Here is a 22,409-nt window from a genome sequence, read left to right as displayed (position 1 = left end):
TTTTCAAAGTTAGGGACTATTATGGTGAAGGATTTGCAAAGTTAGGGACTATTATGGTTATCGTTATGCAAAGTTAGGTACTATTATGGTAACATAATGCTTGATATCTTCAGGGATTACTGCCTGCTATGAAAGCCGTGATGCCTAATGTGGGACACCGATTCTGTGTCTGGCACTTGTGGCGAAATTTCAATAAGCAGTGGAAGGACCTGGAGCTTAGGGGACTGTTATGGGAATGTGCTAGAGCTACAACATTTCAAGAGTTTAAGGTACATAAAGCCACTTTTTTTGAAACTGGAGTTAGCTTACATGAACTTCTTTCCCAACTATTAACTGTTGAATTTTAGGAATACATGGATAGGATAAAGTGGCTGAACGAGGACTCATGGAAGTATCTTGACAAGTGGCCAAGGGAGGCATGGACGAGGTCACAGTTCAGGCACAACCCGAAATTGGACTCGATTTGCAACAACGCCTGTGAGGTTTTCAATTCAAAGATCAAAGAAGCAAGGGGCAAGCCTATACTTACTCTTCTAGAAGAGGTGAGAATGTTTGTCATGAGGACTCAAGGTTAAGTTGGACAATCACCTGGGGCTGTTACCACCTGTAATCAAAAGTAGGTTAGAAAAGGTGAGGAAAGAGTCCAGACATTGGCATGCTATATGGTCTGGAGATACTGGATATGAGAAGTTTGAGGTCCATGGGCGTCCAACAAACCATGTGGTAGACTTGGGGAAAAGATTATGTACTTGCCAGTTCTGGATGTTAACAGGTTATTTTCTCCCACCCACGTTTGCTCATTTAATTTTACACTAGTGTTATAAATAATTTTTTGATTTAACTTAAGCTGGAAGTAAACTGGACTTGTAGGGATTCCATGCGTTCATGCTTGTGCAGCACTGGCCAGAGTCAACAAGCACCCAGATGATTTCTGCCATAAGTTGATAACCATGGAGTCTTACAAGGAAACATACAAGTACCACATCAATCCTATACCTGGCCAAGCCTTCTGGGAACAAAGTCAGTTTAACAAGCCATTGGCACCACCAATCAAGAGGAAGCCAGGGAATCTTCAAACAAAGAGGAGGAAGGACTCCGATGAAGGCACAAGTTCTAGCAAGAAATCTAAGCCAGTAACAGCCTTGAAAAGACAGCTTCGGCCTTTCACATGTAAGTACTGCTTGCAAAAAGGTCACACCAAGAGAGGATGTGAAAAGAAAAGAGCAGCTGATGCTGCTCAAGCTGCAGCTGATGCTGCGGCTGCTGCAAAGGCAGCAGAGGCTGCTAAAGACCCTAAAAATGCTAGTGCACAAGCAACTGCAACTGCCCAGGCCACCACAACTGACATTGCAACTGCCTCTGCATCTGCCAGTGCCATTGCAACTGCAACTACTACTGCTACAGCTACGGCTAATGCTAATATTACCATTAATTCTGCTCCTATTGGTCAAGCTTCAGAAATTGATCTGTCACAGCCAATTTGTTCTGAACCAGAAGACTCTCAAAAGGTACAATTTTAATTCTATAATAAGCCTTTGTAATTCATGGAGTAAAAACTCCAAAAAAGGTTTAGTGAGTGACAATGTTTGGTATTTATTTTTGGTTTGAAATTTGTGTAGTTCACTGAAGTAACCGGGGAACCAGCCACAAGACCTGCCAAACTGCCTACTAGAAGAAGGTCACCTCCAACAACCCCTTCTACAGCACTGGACCCAATAAAGGGTGCGAGTTCTGCCACTGCTTCACGATTCACAAATTTTCTGAAGTTTGTGCCGACTCCTGGATTTAAGCACCCCCGAAAGAAGTGAACTTTCATATTAGGACATTAGGACATTTTGCTTGTCAAGTGTTTGTTTTTTGTTAAAAGATACAGTGACTGCGCTCACTCTAAACAATGGTTCATTTTCTTGATTACTAATCAAGTATGTCATGCTACTTGTTCAATTACTTATGGTTGTAATGTGTTAAAACTATGAATGGTTTGCCATATTTTGGTATCGATCAATTAATACTATCCATGATTTGGATCAATCTTGCTGTTTCTTATTTACAAGTTCTTTTACTTCATCCAACAGGATATTATATTATATCAAAGTAAGATGATTTACACAAACCTTGTTATGTTACCACATAACAGTTTCATTCATTAATTTGGGAACTACATTACATTGACATGTTCTCAACCCTTTAATAGCACCAATCCTACAAAAACAACAATTACTAAGAACCCAAATCCAAGAACATGAGTTATGAATTTCAGATTCCTAATGTCTGCCTCCATCTTGCCCATCCGCCATGCAAAGTTCATCTTCCTGTCACCATCATCATCTCCTGCAACAGCTCCTTCAGACAACTCCTCTTGCACAGAATCAGCCCAGACGAATAACCCACACCATGTTTTCCCACTTGTCTGCAACCAACCAAAATAATCAACAAAAAATTTTTTTTCAATCAGCTACAAATTATTAAACTTTACTCACATTATAGTTGGGGCAACCAAAGAAGGGCTTGTTAGGATGCGACTCCGTCCCAGACCACCTTAGCACCGGGCGACAACCACACCCGCACCAGTCCGGAACCCGTCCCTGCCTGCTTCGCGTCGTGCTTCTTCTCCAGTTCTCCGTCGACGATGACCGGTTGGAACTTCCTGCAACATGGCTCCCACTTCCTCTCATGGGGGACAGCTACTGGTGTGCAGAAGAGAGGCAGAAGAAGACGTTGATCGAGAGAACCACATTGAGGGGAGGCCAACGAAATTTTAGGGTTTAAACATGAAGAAGGGGACTACATTGGGGAATTTAACCACACAATCCACGTCATCTGTACACTACGGTGTCCAACGTGGCAGTGGCTGTGGCACATAAGCAACGCCGTCGCTGAGTCACGCCGGAAATTCTCCGAAGGAACATTATGGTGCCGAAATCGCAATCTGGGGGACATAAACAGTGCAATTGGAATTTCAGGGGCTAAATTGGTGCACGAGCTGAATCTGGGGGACCACTATGGAATTTCAGGGGCTCAATTCATCTACTTACATAATGCACCTAAGACATACATATGCTTTCATTGTTTGTTCATTCATTTGCTACTTAGGTTGCTTGATCGTGGGAAAACACATTTCTTTTGAACATTTCACTGCTGTATACATGTTTTCTCCTAAGTTGAGCATTTGTTTATCTTATTGGCTCTTACTTGAATTGTTTGATTATGTCCTCTGAATTCGGTGCCTTTTATCTGTTTCTCCTGAGTTTTATTCTGTTTCTATTTTTTTCAGGATGACTCACAAAGGAAAAGAGAAAGCCAATCCTTTGGCTCGCTCTCTTCCCGTGCCTCCGAGCACTTTACCTGACACATTCATAAATGCTGAAGTCTAAGAACAATACAAATAAGTGAAAAACAAAGCCTTTCACTATGAGCGAAAGCTAAACTTGCCTAAGAAATATGCGGACCAAGTTTTAGACAGATTAAATTTTTATCATTGGGAATTCATAAAATTCGATCCAATGGAAGTTAATGAACACCAGGTCAAAGAATTTTACCAAATCTTCTAAAGAGGGATGTCCCGACTGTTTTTCTCAGAGGTGTCACTCTGGACACCTCTGATACTGCTTTAGAGGCCCTCTTAGATATTCCGCATATTCCTTCACCTCGTGACGCTTACACTCAGATAGTGAAGGATTTGTTATCGAGCCAGCTTTCATTAGATGTCGTTCTGAGGAAGATCGGCACACCTGAGGTCAGATGGGAGTACAACAGGGGAGAAAATGCGGTCTCGCAGAGCATCGCGTGCACTGATCTCAACCCAGAGGTGAGGATCTGGCAGCAGATCATCGCTGACTATATCCTTCTGAGCACGCATGCCACGCACATCAAGGTCTACGTGGTGGTTTTGCTTTGGGCCATTCTGGAGGGGAAGAGGATCTCTGTTCTTTCCCTTATCAGAGATTCGATGTGGAAGGTGACACAACAGTAGAAGTACAACATTCCCTTCCCATCGTTGATCACCAGATTGGCTACTATGTCTGGGGTGGAGAGATGGCCGACAGACCGAATGTCCGTCCTGATCAGCAAGCAGTCGTTTCTGCCATATGGTGACTACAATGGACCACCACAGAAGAAGAGGAAGACCACTAAGCCATCATCATCATCATTAGCAGAGCCATCAGCACCTCCAGCACCTCCTGTGCCCATACCCCAACTCCAGACACCCTATGAGCTGGGTCGTGAGATCTTGGAGACTCTGCATCACATTAAGTGCTGTAACACTCGCCGCTTCCAGTAGATTATGGCGAAGTTTGATGGGCGAGATCCTGGGCCACCTCCTCCGGATACACCAGAGCCTGAGCCCGAGACTGAGGAGCTGACACCAGTGGAGCCAGCAGCTGAAGCTGGCCAGGCAAACGAGCCCCAAGAGCATACAGCAGCAGAAGCCACAGTTGAGGAGGCCACAGAGCACATAGTTAAGGAGCCAGCAGATCACATTGTTAAGGAGTCGACAGCTGTAGCTGAGCCAAGAGCTGAGACAGCATCAGAGCCAGCTGGGCAGGCATCTGAAGAGCATAGAGCTGATCCCGCCACCCGTCCATCCAGCGCCATCATTGTCTACCACCGTCATCACCACCCACCACCGCCAGGCGGTGGAGCTTTGTAGATTCGATCACCCCAGTCCGTTTATTGCACGGAAGATCGTGCATCATCTAAGTGTGGGGGAGGATCTACTATTTTTAGGTGTAAATATTCTCTTCCGAACACTTGTCATTTAGTTTATTTTCAGTCTTTATTATGCTTTTTATGGATACTTTTAGTGCTTTCACTTATGCACTTTTTACTTTGGTATATATATTAGTTGCTTCTGGTTATATCTAATATTGCACTTTCATTTTGGTATATATATACATATCGCATTTTATATTGCATGGTATATAGTATAGATATGGATTGTGATTGGATGATGTGAATAGCTTATGCCTAGCTCATTTTGATCCTAATTGTTCATATTACTTTTTGCTTGTTGAAAATTAGGAGAAGAACTAGGAAATTTTGAAAAATTTTGCATCTGTCACAACATACATACATACATATATAGAAAATAATTTTGGTGAAAAACAACAAGAACTTTCTAAGAATTTTGGGCTTTCTATTGAATTGATTGAAAAACTGTTTTTCAAACTTGCTTGAATGGATCTCATATGGAACATAGAAGAGTAAAGAACGAATACCTTGTGAGTTTTTGAGCTATATTGAGTGGTTACACATTCTAACCACTAATTTTATTCATTGTGTGCTATATTCTTCTATGATTATAATCTTCGTTTTACTTGATTCTTTATTTCCAATGATTGGTATTTTGAATTGCATTGAGCATGATTGAGGCCATCTTTGTTTAAAGCTTACTTTTCTCATATAGCATACCCTTTGCATTTACCATTATTAAACCCCTTTTGAGCTTTATTTACCCCCATTGTTCTTGATTTTAGCACATCACAACCATAAGGGAAAAATCATGAATTACCTTGAATTGTATCATTGATTAGCTTAGGTTGAAGGAGTGTGTTACATTAAGTATGGGGGGATCTTTTGGGAAACTTTGGTAGTAAAAAAAATGTTTAATTTGGGCATTCATTGAAAATTTTAGAAAATGGGAACATTCACGTATGAGCTAATTAGACCATATGAAATTCTAATTTGAAAAAAAAAAACTCTTCATCATAAAAAGGGCGCAAAGACACCCTAAAGAGTAAACAAATGAATAAAGAATTGCATATGTGCTGTTTGTGTGAGAAAAGCATACATGAGTGTTAATGAATTGAAAATGATGGAAGGTTAGGATTGCATTTTTATTTTAATTTGGTTGATACAGGTTGACGTGGAAACTTAAACTAATCAAGGATTCAATTACATTAGTTCACTTGGCCATATCTATCCCACCTTATCCTAACCCCATTACAACCATATGAAGTCCTCATGATAATTGCATTCATGCATCATTTGTTTGTTGATTGTTAGATGAAAAGCAAATCCTTGAAAACATGATTGGAAGGGGATTTAAGTGAATTGACCTTAGACACCGAGTGATTAGAGTGTATACACACCTAATGAGGATTCAATTACTCAATTCTATGTCTCCACTTCTTTTATCATGCATTCTTGCAAGTTGCTTAATCTTGATGAGTTGAATCAATTCTTTAGATTTGTTGCATTGACCTATTTCCTTGCTTAGCCCTATTTTGTCTATACTTGCTTGGAATTGGATTATTTGTTTTCACCAAACCAATAGGACGTTATAAATAGATAGATAAATATATAGTATATACATACTTGCATGCATATAGATAGTTGTATTTAATAAGTTGATTACCCCCTTTGATCATTCTCCTTGTTGATTTAGCATGAGGACATGCTATTGTTTAAGTGTGGGAGAATTGATGAGTCTATATTTTTCGATATATTTTGGCTTGATTTGAATGGATTCTAGCATATGAACTCACACTTAAGCACCAAAATAGCATACTTTTGTGTTTGATCCCTAATTTGATCCTAAATGTAAAAACATGCATTTTAATGCTTAGATTAGTGATTTTTAATTCCACTTTTATGTCATTCGATGCCGTGATATGGTTTGTGAGTGATTTCAGGCTTTGGAGGCGAGAATGGATGGCCAAAAGTGGAAGAAAACATGTACAAAGGAGAAAACATGAAGAAAACAAGGAAAAGCACACACAGCAAAGTATGCCTGCGCACAACCTTGTGTGCGTGCGTACAACCTTGTTTGCATGCGCACAAGCAAGAATTTTCATGTGTGCGTGCGCACAAGCACCTGTGCGTACGCACAGGTTAATTTTTAGCCGAGTGTGCGGACGCACACGTCTGTGCGTTCGCATAGGTCCCTGCACGTGGTTGCATTAATGAGCACGTGTTGTGTGAATTTGGAGGCCCTTGGCTCATTTTTAGAAGGCTAAATTGCTAAATGGGAGTGCTATATAAAGGGAGAATCAACACATATGAAGAGATAAGCTTTCATTAGGATTTTTACATAGTTTTTAATAGTATTAGGAGTAGGAGTAGTGTATAATAGAGAGCTCTCCTAGGGTTTATGTAGTTTTTTTGTAGCATTTTATAGCAAGCTTTGATCTTTGATTTTGCCTCTTTAATTGTAAGTACTCTCAATTTCCTTTTAATTAAAGTACTTTCATTTTCCTTGGTTCAAGTTACTTTGCTTATATTTGCAATTTTGTGTTTCTTGAAATTTTGATTGATGAATTTACTATTTCATGCTTTCTCTATATTTGATTGCTTGTTTATTGTTGATATTGTTGATAGTTGGTTATAGTTTTTTAATTCTCCTTGCAATTTTTCATGCTTTACTTTTATGTACACAAGGTGTTTGTGAAAATGCTAACTTTAGATTTTGAGTAGATTTTCACACCTTGGCTTGTGGTTTGAGTTCGTAGGATACTAGAGTCATAATGTCTGACATTTAGTGGTAATTATTGGGTAGTTAGTTGACTCTTGTTTCCATTGACGCAAGCTTTTTATCAACTAGTTCGGTAAGTTAGCTAGGACTTATGGATTAAGGTCAATTATACTTGCTTGACTTACTCCTCAATGGTTGGGGTTGACTAGGTGAGATTAACTCATTATAATTATCATAGTTGTGGTTATGGTAATGATAGGATTCCTTGGACCCTCAACTCCCAAGTCAAGGTTTCTTTTATGCATTTTCACTGGTTTTGATCCTGTTTCCTTTTTATTTGCATTGATTTCTAAGTTTGAATATTCCTTAGTTCTTTTACTCTTATGTTCTTTCGATTTTGCAAAAAAAAAAAACCCTTTTTGTCCTATAAACCGAACACTTCGATTGCATTTCTGGGGAGATGACCCAAGGTTTGATTACTCTCGGTTTTAATTAGAAATTCTAAACTTTGATCGAGCATTATTTGCCAGTAAAAAACTATACTTACAACGAGGTTATTTTTCTTTTATCGAGAAGAAATTCTTAACCGTCGATTTTGCTCGCACCAACCGCCGTTTTAATCAGAATGACTTAGATATAGCATTACTAACAAATCTAGTTTACAGGTTGGTCGGGTTTGATTTTTAGAACCATGATTTAGGTAATTTAATCATTTTTAAATCAAATTAGTTATTCAAAGTGAACCCTTTTTGGAAATTGTTAACTTTGAGCTTGTTTGAAAAGCATTTGAGTGTAAAAAAAGAATTTTATTTTTTGTAAAAAAAGAATTAATTTTTATTTAAAATTTAATTTCATAATTTAAAATGACTTTAATATACTAATAGAATATAATTTAATTCTTTAGTTTGAAATAACTTTTACATGAGTTAATTTTTTTTATAATTTTGTCATTAACAAAATTATTTTATTAAATATCTACTTATTTAAATAAAAATATTTTTAACATTTAACATGTTAAGTTAAATTGGTGTGAGAATTAATTTTAAAATTAGATCTTTTTTTGTCTGATTTGTAAATAAAAAATTAAAATTAAAATTCTTAAAAAATTTAAAATTTGTTATTTATTTTAAAATAAAAAATTCGAGAAAAATTTTTACATGGCTCCTGAAAATAATATCAAAAGACAACGAGGCCCCTATAGGAAAAAAAAACCTTTTCGGCCCATGTCTTTTAATTCCGTTAGACAAGTTAGCCCATCCGTTAATAATTTCTCTCTAGAGCCAACTGACCATGAATACGTGGCACGTTAAGTAAATGATGTGTCAGTTAAATGCCAATTTAGATGGGCAGATTAATGGGCCATCCAACTCGACCCCTAAAAAGAGAAGGTTGGGAATGGATCATCTCAAGTGGAGAAAAAACTGGATGGTGTCAATTGTTTAATCTAACCCTTCATTATTCTCTCCCATATTTATTTTTGGTCTCACTTATAAAATTAAAGGTGAGAGATCACACTTTATTCTCTTAAGTGTTAAAAAAAATTGAGAGGATCTATTTCCGATTCAACCCTGATAACACAAAATCCCTCTTTCACTCTCTGGAATTACAGAAAATTTTGAACTTCTCCCTCCGAAAATTCGTTGACGATGCTTCACTTGGAGGAAGAAGTTGGTTCCGACGGAGCTATTGACGGCGCCGTGATGGAAGAACTGACTGTTGAGGTAAGCTTCATTACTCATTCTGTAACATCCTACCACACAGAGCTTTACACCTAGGACATAAATCAAAGGTGATGAGGCGTTATAAACTCTAAAATAAAAATCCATAAATAGATATATATGAATAATAGTTTAACTAGAAGCCTTGGAAAAAAAGTTGAACAAAACAAGATCGAAAGCGTGCCACACTCGAAAAGCGATTGGATAGAAGGCTTATACAGAAAACTAAAGAGATAAGTATATAAACAGAGTTTCAAAAGATAGATACATAAACAAGCTCTAAACTCGACCTGCGAAGAAAAGGTTGGATAGAAAAAAAATAAAGACAAAGCAGAACGAAATTCTTTTGAATAGAAAAATAAAAACAAAACTAAGAAACAATAAAGGGATAAGCAGAGTAATACCTGATTGTGACTAATAAAGAGATGAACAGGTTTTCAAAAATTGTAACAAGAACAAGCAGTAATTGACTGCACACAAAAAATAATAAAAAATAAAAAAGATAAGAAGATACAAAATCAGAAGAGAAAAGAACCCTAAAAAAATTAAGAAAAGAATCAGAAAGAAAAAAGATGATTAAGAATAAGGAAAAAGAAGAAAAAGAAAGAGAGACAGAAACAGAAAGCAAGAAGAAGATATTACTGTGAAAGAAAAGGAAGAAGATATCGAAGTAGAAGACGACGACAGAAAGAGAAAGAAGAAGATGAAGAATGAAAAGATAGAGCAAGAAAAAGAGAGAGCACCTAGAAACGACGGTGAAGAAAAGTTAAGGTTAGGATTTTTAACAAGATAATATAAGGGGTAATAGTGTAGTAATGAAAATTAATTATGGACAAAAAGAAAAAAAATTATTAAAAATTTTGTGTCCATCAGTGTCCTTTATTTAGAAGTGGACATAAAAATAAAAAAAAAGTGTCCCAGAGACACTGTATCCAAAGTCCATATCTCTATGTCCTGTTCACAAAAACAAACACAGTCTTAAAGCTTAATTGTAAAAGAAAAGGACATGTAGTCAATATTTTCTAATCACTCGTGATTGTCTATCTATCCCTTATATAAATAGACAAAAAAATTATAAAACATATTTTAAATATATTTGTATTATGTTTAAACAATATTTTCATTCATATACTTGAATAACAAGCAATGAAATATTATTTTTTTTTGTCTCAATGTGACTATAAATATTATTTGAACTTTATTAAGCCGAAAAATTATTAAACCAACTCTATTTTACTAAATAGTAATACGACATGTATATATGTTAGGGTTTTCAAACGGACTAACCCGGCCCATTTAGACACAGTCCTTTAAGCTCGTGGGTTAAATGGGCTGGCCCATTTAAGCCCGCTTTATTCGTGGGACAAAATTTTTTAGTTTGGACCGTTTATGGTCAGTCCGATGGGTTACATGGGCCGGCCTATTTATCATTTAATTTTATTTTTTTAAAAATATTTTGACAAAAAATACCACTTTTAAGTCAAAAACCCTTAAAAATAATATTTTTTTAGTTGATGGGTCTAATTTTCGAGTCGGATCGAAAGAAATATCGATTAAAAGTACTATTTTTTTAAAAAATTATAAAAAAATAAACGGGCCACCCATTTAGTTCGTGGGCTAATCCGTTTAACCCGTCATTTTTTTCGGGTTAATCGGATTCATCCCGTTTGGCTAGAAATTTAAAGGGGCTTAATTTTAAAGGTAAAGTCCGCCCATTTAAATGGATAAACGGACTGATCTGGTGAATTTAGCCCATTTTGATGGCTCTATATTTTTGAGAAACTTGCATTGGGCTTATATTTTTTTAAGGAAAAAAGAAAACCACTAAATAAATTTTTTTAAAAAAAATTAATGGACTTATAATTTTTTGAGAAAATATTAAATGAGTCCCTAAAAATTTAAAATATTGTACTTATAAATTTTTAAAAATTACAATGTTAAATAGGATAGATTCATCTTTATATCAGTGACCTATAAAATGATTATCGAATTTTTCAGGATTTATCTAATTTTTTTAAAAAAATTATAAATTTATCACAAAATTTAAGTTAAACTTTTTTTTAAATTTATAAATCCAACATAAAATTCTCGAGTTGCTTTATACTTTTATTTTCCTATTTTAATGTGACATATTCAAACTTTATTACCAAAAAAAATTGACTAAACTCCTATTTCACTAAATTAAAGTAAATAAAAATTAATAACTGATTTTTTTTCATTCTTAAAGAATAAAGAATAAATATTAGTGAAAAATGCACTTATTAACGCATTAACCAACTTTTGGTTAAAACTTGAAACAACAATTTTTTCTAGGCTTTACATATATTCATATAATATAATATTACATTGAATTGGGACAAAAACTTCTCTTATTTATTGTTGGTTGCTGCTTTTTGCTAAGGTTGAAAAAGAAAGCTTTTTAATTTGTCAGAGGTAAAAAGTTTCATACAGAACATTAATAAATGATTCTCACAACGTCATTATCTAAGTTTATTAAATTTTTTTTTGTTTTTGAAGTTGCATTTAATTCTAAAAATATGATAAGACAAGATATTAAAAATAAGATATAAAATGTTATTTAAATTAATTTTTTATTAATAATAGACTTACTATTATAATTATTTTTTAGCGAGAATACATAAAGAATACATAATATATAAGGTGTAATAACTCAATAAATATTTTTTAAAGAAATTTTTCATTCTCTTTAACAATGAGAAGAACTATTTTTCTTCCTCTCTTAATCTCTCTTGGTTCATCAAACCATTAACATCATAGTTTGCATGAAATTTTCTTTATGATTACATGATTGCAAATTGATATGATAATACTAATATTACATGATTGCGAATTGTCTGAACTAAAAAAGTAAATTGATATTATTCTTTTTCTGATTACATGACATATTTTTCAATGAACTAAAAAAACAAATTAATATGGTAATACTAATATTACTTGATTGCGAATTAGCTTAACTAAAACCACTCTCTCCAATAACTTGTCATTTGAACAACAACATTATAATTGCTTCACATCGCATATTCTCTGCCAAGATGGAAGCACAGGAACGAGCCTGGTCAAACTCGGCAATTCGCCACATTTCAACCTCCAGTCCAATTGGGATGTGAACGTTGTTCTGGGTATACAAAAAAGGTTTCAAGTCATCTACTGGCCACTTTCGCAGAAAGCCGATAACAAATCTTGCATTGTGTACTTTGTTCTCAGCGTTCACTACATACCAAAAAGTGCTACGCTCATCCTTAGGTTCTCTAATCATAATTTCGACTGCCATCTGGAAAGCGAACTAGATGATTCACAAAGGAAGTTGACGGTGAAGGAGAAGCTGATGGCGAGGAAGAAGCAGGCGGTGGCTGGACAGACTACTAGGAGTTTGATGAGAGAGTCATGGACTGAGTGTGAGAGTACATAAAGAATACATAACGAGTACATAATATACAAGGTGTAATATTAATACTTCAACAAATATTTTTTAACAAGATTTTCATTCTCTTTAACAATGAGAAGAACTTATTTTTCTCCCTCTCTTAATCTTTTTTGGTTCATCAAACCATCAACATCACTTCTTGAACAGTTTAGGGCATGAGATTTTCTTCATAGTGCAGCGTGGAGTGCAACCAAATTGTGAATCAAATTAAAAAAAAGTTGTGAATTGAGATCCAATCCAATTTTACCATTTTCTTTCTATTTCTAATTTTTCTTTCCTATTCTTACCTCTTCCTTCAAACTCATCCAATAGAGTTTGATGAGAGGCTATTTCGCAAAATTCTTTCTTGATGAACATAGCTGTTTCGATCAACGAGTTGGAAGAAAAAAGATCTGAATCCTCTTTACTCTGTGATTTATTGATTTCTCAAAATAGCGAACATGGTAAACAGATCTTCCCATTGTAGAGGTCGTGGTGCTAATTGACTTACTCTCATTGTAACAAGCAAGGCCAAATAGAAGATGTATGCTATAAGAAGCATGGTACTGCTCCCATTTCTATCAACGGCAGCAACATAACACCACCATCAATCACGAGGGCATGATGATATACTTAGTGACAAACAATCTCAACTCAATTGTCTCAAAGAGAACACTGGAATATCAAGATCTGGGTTCACTCCCGAGTAGGGCTGGCAATGGGTAGGATAAGGTAGGGTTTGGACCCTACCCTAACCCTACCCGCGGGTTGAAAATTTCATTAAAACTCTACCCTACCCTACCCGCGGGTTGAGAATCTCTCAACCCTAACCCTACCCGCACCCTAAAATTCTAAACCCTACCCTACCCTACCCTATCCGCAGAAATATCAAATTTTTTAAAGTAAATATAAAATTCAATTATTTCGAATTTTATACGTATTAATAACATAAAAAAAATAAAAAACTAATGCTCTAAATTACTTAATTAACTAACTAGTTTTGTGATTGTTCACTTATTATAAGTCATTACATAAGAGAGGTTGTGGGTTCAACTCTCACTTCCTTCACTATATAGAGAGATTTTTATAAAATATGTGTTATATATGAGGTGCGGGTAGGGTAGGGTAGGGTACACCCTAAACCCGTACCCTACCCTACCCGCAGGCATACCCGGACCGTACCCTACCCTACCCGTTGTGGGTAGGGTAGCCTACCCTACCCGAACGGATTGGACCGGGTTGGGTACCCGCGGGTAGGGTATGAATTGCCAGCCCTACTCCCGAGCAAAGATTTGCCTTATTAGAGTTTATCAAAGACAAAAGTGTGCAGCAGCAACCTCATAATGCAAATCAAATTTTGACTAATTTCATTCAGACTTCTACTCCAGGTAAAACCATTGCATTACATTTTAATGCGAGAATTATGAGTATTATCACTCCAAAATTTGCACTATGCGTCATTGATTCCGGTGCAACAGATCATGTGACTTTTGACTTAAAAGATTTTGTAAGTTTTCAAAATATTGCTCCAATCAATGTGATATTGCCAAATGAGACTAAAACTGTTAGCACCATCATTAGCACAATCACATTTTCTAAAAAAAATTCCTCAAAAATGTTTTATAGGTTCCTTCTTTTGATTTTAAATTGATCTTTGTGTCAGAGTTAACCTCAAACTTACATTGCCAACTGTTAATCAATGAGAAGTGTTGTGAGATACAAGATCGATCCACATCAAAGATGATTGGCATTGCTGAGTGTATAGAAAGATTATATACAATGAGTAGAGAACCAGAATTCTTTCACTTCCCCCTCTTCCAACAAAGCAACCTTCATTGGCAGCAACTATGACTACTACTCATCCCACCACACCTTCACACAATGAGCACATAACATTTGGCATCTTAGATTAGGACATATACCCATGCATAAATTGATTTTTCTGAAGAAGTATTATCCTTTTATAGATTGTATTGCTTCAAAACTTCCTTGTGATTCATGTCATTTTGCAAAATAAAAGAAATTATCTTTTAATCTTAGTACAACTGAAATAAAAGATTGTTTTGACTTAGTTCATATGGATATCTGGAGTCCTATTTTTGTCCCTTCCAATGAAGGACATATGTATTTTTTGACTGTGGTAGATGGTAAGAGCAGATTCACTTGGATTTTTTTCTTATGAAAACCAAATTTGAAGCATCACAATTAGTTATTAATTTTGTGAATTTTGTCAGAGTACAATTTGAAAACAAGTTAAGTGTATAAGGACTGACAATGGGTCAGGCTTCACTCTAAAATCCCTTTTTGCATCAACTGAAATTTTATACCAAACTTCTTGTGTAGAAATACCAGAGCAAAAAGAGATTGTAGAGAGAAAATACTAGCATATTTTAGGTGTTGCTACAGCACTACTATTTCAATAAGGAATTCTACATTGTTTTTGGCAATACGCAATTGCTCACGCCATTCACCTAATTAATAGGCTACCCAACACTAACTTGGATAATGCTAGTCCTTCCAAGCTTTTGTATGGTAACTTACCTGACCTTTCATATTTAAGAGTATTTGGTTCTCTTGCATATGCCTCCACATTAACAAATTCAAGAACAAAATTAGACTTAAGAGGCAGAAAAAAAGCTTTTCTCAATTTTAAATTAGGAACAAAGGATTTTTGACTTATTGATTTAAAATTAAAGGAAATTTTCATATCCAGAAATGTAACCTTTTATGAAACTCATTTTTCATTTTTGCATTCCACTAGCACTGATATTTTTGTGGTACCCACTCGTACTCCACAATGCATTGATCTTTTTCAATATGATACAGCATCCACACATCATTTGCAATCACCCACACACTCACAGATTCAAATGAACATTTCTCAAGTTCAATGCACTTACCAATTTTCTCACACACCATTGCACCCATTACCACACCACACACTAACAATGCACCTGCATCACAACACTCTGACATCACACATGACTGCATTACTAGAAAATCTGAAAGAGTCAAGAAATCGCCTACTTATTTGAAAGACTATCATTGTATGACAACCCTCACAGCTCACTCTAGCAACTTTGTCAATTCTAACTCTTTATATCCTATCTCATAACACTTGTCATATGATAAACTAACACCAAAATATAAGTCACTTTCTCTAGCCATCACCTCAAATCAAGAACCTAGCATTTATGAGGAAGCGGTTGCACATGAATGTTGGAGAAAGACAATACAAGATGAATTGACAACTCTATATCAGAACAAAACTTGGTGTCTCACTAAACTCCCAAAAGACAAGAAGGTTGTGGGTTACAAATGGGTTTTTCGGATAAAATTCAATCTCGATGGCACCATAGAGAGGCACAAAGCGAGGCTAGTTGCAAAAGGATTCACTCAAGTGCAAAGGAGTAGATTATAGTGATACTTTTAGTCCAATTGTCAAAATGACTACCTTATGAGTAATGTTAGCATTAGCAGCGGTAAAAAAATGGCATTTGAAACAGTTGGACATCAACACTGCCTTCTTTCATGGAGATTTGGACAAGGAAGTTTATATGAAGATACCACCTGATTTGGCTGTGTCACAACCAGGTTTGGTTTGTAAATTGCAAAAGTCTCTATATGGGCTTAAACAAGCAAGTAGACAATGGAACATTAAGCTCACTCAGACTCTTGTGGATGCTGGTTATAAGCAGTTTTTTATGATCATTCACTCTTCATCAAGAAACAATCTGAAAGCTTCACTGCCATTCTAGTATATATTGATGACTTGATTTTAACCGGGAATGACATTGGCGAAATCAATTCCATCAAGAAAAATTTGGATGACAAATTTAAAATAAAGGATCTTGGTGATCTCAAATATTTTTTGGGAATGGAAGTAGCACGCTCTAACTCTGGAATTCACATTTATCAGCGAAAGTACACCATAGACCTTCTCAGAGATTTTGGTTATCTAATTGCAATCCTCTCTCTACCCCCATTTGATTATAGTCAGAAACTCGCAAAGGAATCAGGTACTATTTTAACAGAGAACACTGTTTACAGACAGCTCATCGGCCGACTCCTTTACTTCACAAACACTAGATCTGATATCTCTTATAATGTGAGACATTTGAGCCAATTTTTGGACTGTGCAACCACTTCTCACCTACATACTGCTTTTCGCGTACTCCGATATTTAAAAGGCTGACCTGCAACTGGTCTCTTCTTTTCCTCTACTTCTAATCTGCATCTCACTAGATTTGCCGATACTGACTACTACCTGTTTGCTGATACTCGTTGCTCCGTTTTCAGTTATTGCTTCATGCTTGGGAACTCTCTCATTAGCTGGAAGAGTAAGAAGCAAACCACAGTTGCCAAGTTCTCTGCAGAAGTTTAATATAGGTCTCTTATTGTTGCCACTTGTGAAGCTAGTTGGTTATTTTTTTTTAATAGATTTCATTGGTTTGCCATTTCAAAAGTCTATTACTCTATTCTGTGACAACCAGTCAGCCATTCACATTGCCAATAATCCCATCTTTCATGAAAGAACCAAACACATTGAAGTGGACTGCCACATTGTTCGTGAAAAGTATTTGTCTGGTCTCATTCATCTTATGCCAGTTCATTCCAAAGATCAACTTGCTGATTTTCTTACCAAAACTCTGTCACCGGGTCCTTTTCTTGCTAATGTTTTCAAGTTAGGATTGTTAGATTTACACAATTCTAGCTTGCGGGAGGGTATTGCCTAGATTATTTCTTTATCAATAATAGGCTTACCTTATAATTATTTTTTAGTGAGAGTATATAAAAAATATATAGTATATAAAGTGTAATAACTCAACAAATATATTTTAAGAAAATTTTTTCATTTTCTTCAATAATGACAAAAACTTATTTTTCTCCCTCTTTTAATATCTGTTGGTTCATCAAACCATCAACATCACAACTTGAACAACTTAGGGCATGAGATTTTCTTCGTAAAGAATAAAAATATAAAAACTAGCTAGTATTATATTTTGTTAATGTCTTTTTATATTTTTATTTATGTGTAACACAAAGTACATAATATTTTTTTGTTTATATCTCGGTGTCTCATATATATGTAAATAAAGGCACCCTAAACTCCCAATTGAAAGGAATAAGATAAATGGATCGGAAAAATCAAGCTTGTGAGATAAAGTGCAAAGAATTATGTTCAAAAAGGCATAAACATATATATATGTATATAAGACATATGTGTCACTTGTTCGTACATATATAAAAAACAACAATAATAGTAATGAATTTTATTTTATTGTTGAAAGAAGAAAGGAGTGGAGATTTCAGATTAAGCGAGCGATGGAAGAGAGTTTTGCGAATTTACCTGTACACTAAGATTAAGATAAAAGTATACAATACAGTACAGGAAAGACCTTGTTGGTCGATGGTCTCTCAAGTCTCAAGTCTCAACATCAAATCAGCAAAAGTCAACATATATATATTAGGGATTAAGGAAGCCGATTCAGGCCTAAATAATTATTTCCTTAACAACCCTACTGATTCCCCTTCATTCTAATTAATATTCCTATATATATATATAAATAGAATAATAAATACAGTCATCATATAATAATTATAAACACATATATATGGCATTAAAAAAAACATCAACATGCATACATGCAGTCATTGTCATACTACTTTCTGTCCAACCTGGGTTTGTTTGCATCCATGGCTAACCGAATGAAAGAAGAGCTGTCACCTTGCACCACCATATTCGGAATCAGTTGCGGTGAGGTAGTCTCGTTCATCTGTTCATAATTCATATTCATGAAACCGGGGTTATAATAATCCACAAAACCTGCATTGTTCTTGGGTAGTGCGTGCATGCTAATGTCATTGACACTGTTGATTTGTGAAGTCATCAATAATCTTTCATCATAAGGATCCTTATTTGCACATTGTCGAGGCTGTGTTTGATAGAAAACCTTAGAAACGACGAGCTCGCCGTCTTTTTCTTCTTCGTTGGAGCCGAGATGGTACTGATGCATGACCCAGTTGGTCTTCTCGGGCTTCTTCTGCCTGCCATAGTTGGTGTAGAGAACAAGAATCTTCTTGAAACCCTTAACGGAACCAGCCACAGAGATGGGTCTGGTTTTGCCAGTTTTGTGCCACCTAGTCTCGCTTCCTTCTTGGTCGGTGTGAACCTTTCTTCTCTTCCTTGTTCCCGTTGTGTATGCTTTTGAAGGCCTGTGAAAGAAGTGACGCACTTGTCCATCTTTGCTTACTCCTGTGCCAACCAATAATATCAATTCATCCAACCTTTATTAACATTACACTAATTATTGCTTAGCTACTTAATACTATAGCATAATATTCAGCCTCAAATATTAGTTTCTAAAACTTTTTCTTTAGCATTAACACAACGGATTGGGAGAAGGAAGATGGTTATATAAATTATGCCGCGTATACCAAAATCAGCCACTAATATAAAATATATGCTAAAATATAAATATATTTAAAATAAATTAAATTACATATATTTATATACAAATACATTAATAACTGATTATAATGATTGATTTTAGTATATAAATAACATTTTTGTAGTTATATATATCAGTTGTTAAAATCCTTCTCAACACTTATAACTAGCTAAGTTAGTTAGATTCAATATTGTTANCTTTCAATTCAAATATTAGTTTTCATTTGAAAAATTCTCAACTGTTCATCACAAAATACCAACAAATTTCTCTTTTACAAAATCATCTTAATTTCTCATTATCATGTATTATTTATAAAAGATGATGAGAGACTAATATTTTTTATTAATATTAGTTAATATTTTATATCAATATATTTATGTATAAATTAAATATATGTGTTATTTAATTTATTTTTAAGATGTATTTATATTTTAACATATATTTTATATTAGTAGCTGATTTTAGTATATATTTAATATAATTAAATAAAAAATATAAATAAATAATTCTTAACCAGCATTATTAAATAAAAGATAATCGATTTTATTGATCATATAACATTGCTTATTATTTATACCATTTAAGGTTCAGAATCGTTAATTACTTAAGGCATTATTCTTAAATGTTTTAGTAACAGAGAAATAATCCTCCATTCTATTAATAAATTGACATATGAATTTTGTATGAATTGCAGTCACTACCCTAACTATTTACTTTTAATATATTTTGTTATAGATGAAGAATTGGTAAACAAACTATAACATATTTAAACATCATCTTTTAAATATACATTCTTAACATACAGAAAAATAACCCTCTCTTCTTTAATGGTTGTTCAGTAGATCAATTTCGTATAAATAATCCTCCTACTATATATATAACTAGTAAAGTAGTGTTAAATGACGATTTATTCATATCATCTAATTTTTTAAGTGTACATACATTGTTACAAAACAATTTTCTATTGTATGATAACTCAAGACATTGTTTGTTGCAAATTAAAACTAAAACAAAGTCTTAACACACTAAGTAGGATCGACTACATAGATCAAATGTCATTGAACTCTATCATGTATCATATATAATATAGCTTAAATATTGAACTATGATTCATTGAGAATGTTATCTTTCTTATTATGATGAGGTTGCATCTAATAAATTCTCACATTTATTTACATTATTTCATTTTGCTACATGCATGAGATATCATGCCACCATTGAGTTTGGTAGTCATTGACAACTGTACTAATTAAAAAGCATCTCCATTTCCTTGTAACATACATGAACGAGTAGGTTAAAAGATGTGATTCTTCCACCTATTTACTCCTTACATACCCCTAATAATCATATAACATCTCTCAGAATGACACACATATATAATTAAAAGGAACAACTTAAAAGGCTAAGCTAAAGAGACATGCATCATCATTTCTATTAGACGGATAAACATGTCTAACCCCGGTGTCTTCTTAATTTTCACAAACCAAGACCCCTACCTCCCCTTTATTATATATAATTTGAGATCACTTTTAGAATTTATACCGCAACAAGTGCTTTAACATGATTGAAAGTGCATTTATAAACAGAAATTTATTATGATAATATCATTAGTATTAATATATCGTTTTAGAGATATGAATAAATGTGTTGGCACTTGGCAGTCATTCTCATCTAAATAATCCTCATTTCATGCAGCACGTCAATCTGATGTCTCCGAATAAATTAGAATTTCAGTGATGAAAGTAACGTAACCTATGCATCATGATGGTATTATTATTACCAAATTAATTAAATAAGCCATCACCAGAAAAATAATTAATCAATATTACTTAAAAAAAGAAGAAGAAAAGAATGAGAAATTGAACCTGGAAGCTTCTCTGGGTGAGTATAGCAAATTCCATTCTCGCCCTCAAGAGTTGGTATGAACTCATCAATTAGAGGATGAAGCTTTCTCACATCAGACTGCACTTTTGCATCCAAATGCTCCAGTATCTCTTGGTCATTCGGATCAAATTTCACTCCAGCTGGCAATCCTGGCAAGTCTTGAATTCCCCCACCCTGTATGTGTTATCAAAACATTTAATTTCATAAGATATAACGAAGCAAATCTTGGGATTAATTAATGATATGAGTACCTGATCTTGTTGTATTTGAATGTTATGACCACAAGAGGGGCAAGTAACGGCTCGGATTTCGGTTGGTTTAGGAGGAGTATTTGCGTGATGAGTAACACTAATAACACTATTATTATTGTCATTACTATTTCTAGGGATTGCAATAATATTGAGATTAGGGTGGTTGATTATTTCGATTCCCCTCTCCACAACTGATGATCTATTGCACCATGTCATTTCTTTTGATTTTTCCAGACCCGGCCCTTTCAATTCCACAAGTTATCGATGATCACCACCTCCCTAATAATTAAAATAAAAATAGAATCAACAGAGAGAGAAGAAAAGGAAAAATAAAATAAAATAAAAGGTAAAGCTAGGTAGTAGCTTGTCCCTTTTGGAACACGTTTTTCCTGAATGATCACCTTCAGAGGAGAGCGAGTATAATCTTACCTACCAGTCTGCTCTATCTACTTAGTTTTCCATCTTTTCTATATTTCTATTATTATTCTTCTCTGTTTAAGATTCATACAGAAACTGTGCTTTTTGGTCTTCCAAACGCCTTGCACTACTACTTCGCCAACTTCTTCTCTAATATAGAGGGAGAGAGAGAGAAAGAGATAAAGCAGAGAGAGAGAGAGAGAGAATAACAGATAAAAAAAAGGTGGGGAACACAAGTGGGTTCTACATATAGCAAAGAAGCTTGGAAGCCAAGTTTCTCTTTGTCCTGGTATATACGGTTGAATCAATTAATTAATCAAGGGCTAAATAATAAATAGTTAGCTGCACTAGTTCTGAGGGTAATTATATAATGTAAGAAAATGAAAATGATCTTATTGTTGGTGTACTTGAAGGATTAATTACGTTGACTTAGTTAAGAAAAATGAAGAGTATATGAAAATGTGCATGGTTAATTAATTATTTAAACCCTTAATTCATAAGAAAAAAAGGGGTAGTGGGTAAGAGTGGAGATGGGGCAACCTGATGATTCTTGTGAGGACGTTTCACCTCTTTAATTTAGAGTGTGCTGTGTGCATGTGTGTGTTAGGGGTTCGGCTGCACTGTCAAATTTGAAGTGTCCTTAAAGCTATGTAAAAACCTTCAAATAAAATAAAATAGAAAACTTACACACTTATCAGATATGTACATACGAACCGACAAAGTTCAATGTAACCCAAGGAATACTTTTCATATATATATAATTGTGTAAAGGTGTAAAATTAAGTATTGACGGTAAAACTAAAATAAAAAAAAAATCACTTAGTAATACTGCTCAAAAAAAATAAATCG

General features: G+C 34.7%; 3 protein-coding genes across 4 annotated transcripts; 1 reads left to right on the top strand and 2 right to left on the bottom strand.

Moving 5' to 3' along the window:
* Window positions 1-2,161: 2,161 nt before the first annotated feature.
* On the bottom strand, window positions 2,162-2,775 carry LOC107480716 (uncharacterized). The gene is made up of 2 exons (XM_016100878.3): window positions 2,481-2,775; window positions 2,162-2,410 (listed from the first exon to the last, which is right to left on the bottom strand). The coding sequence occupies exons 1-2, from the start codon at window positions 2,673-2,675 to the stop codon at window positions 2,180-2,182; spliced, it is 426 nt and encodes a 141-aa protein (XP_015956364.1). The 5' UTR covers window positions 2,676-2,775; the 3' UTR covers window positions 2,162-2,179.
* A 1,510-nt stretch (window positions 2,776-4,285) lies between these two features.
* LOC107480698 (uncharacterized) lies at window positions 4,286-4,651 on the top strand. The gene has a single exon (XM_016100859.1). The coding sequence runs from the start codon at window positions 4,286-4,288 to the stop codon at window positions 4,649-4,651; it is 366 nt and encodes a 121-aa protein (XP_015956345.1).
* Window positions 4,652-17,943: 13,292 nt separating this feature from the next.
* LOC107480763 (NAC domain-containing protein 10-like) lies at window positions 17,944-21,744 on the bottom strand. Of its 2 annotated transcripts, none has more exons than XM_016100932.3 (4): window positions 21,545-21,744; window positions 21,144-21,422; window positions 20,874-21,066; window positions 17,944-18,812 (listed from the first exon to the last, which is right to left on the bottom strand). In XM_016100932.3, exons 2-4 carry the CDS (start codon window positions 21,357-21,359, stop codon window positions 18,220-18,222), a joined length of 1,002 nt encoding a protein of 333 aa, XP_015956418.1. In that variant the 5' UTR covers window positions 21,360-21,422; window positions 21,545-21,744; the 3' UTR covers window positions 17,944-18,219. The 2 variants fall into 2 exon arrangements, with proteins under 2 accessions (XP_015956418.1, XP_015956419.1); XM_016100933.3 differs by having other exon boundaries at window positions 21,573-21,744.
* Window positions 21,745-22,409: the final 665 nt, after the last annotated feature.

The sequence above is a fragment of the Arachis duranensis genome, chromosome 3 (assembly GCF_000817695.3).
Source record: "Arachis duranensis cultivar V14167 chromosome 3, aradu.V14167.gnm2.J7QH, whole genome shotgun sequence".
Lineage (NCBI taxonomy): Eukaryota > Viridiplantae > Streptophyta > Magnoliopsida > Fabales > Fabaceae > Arachis > Arachis duranensis.
Note: the sequence above shows the minus strand (reverse complement) of the source record. Positions and strands in the feature narration are given on the sequence as shown.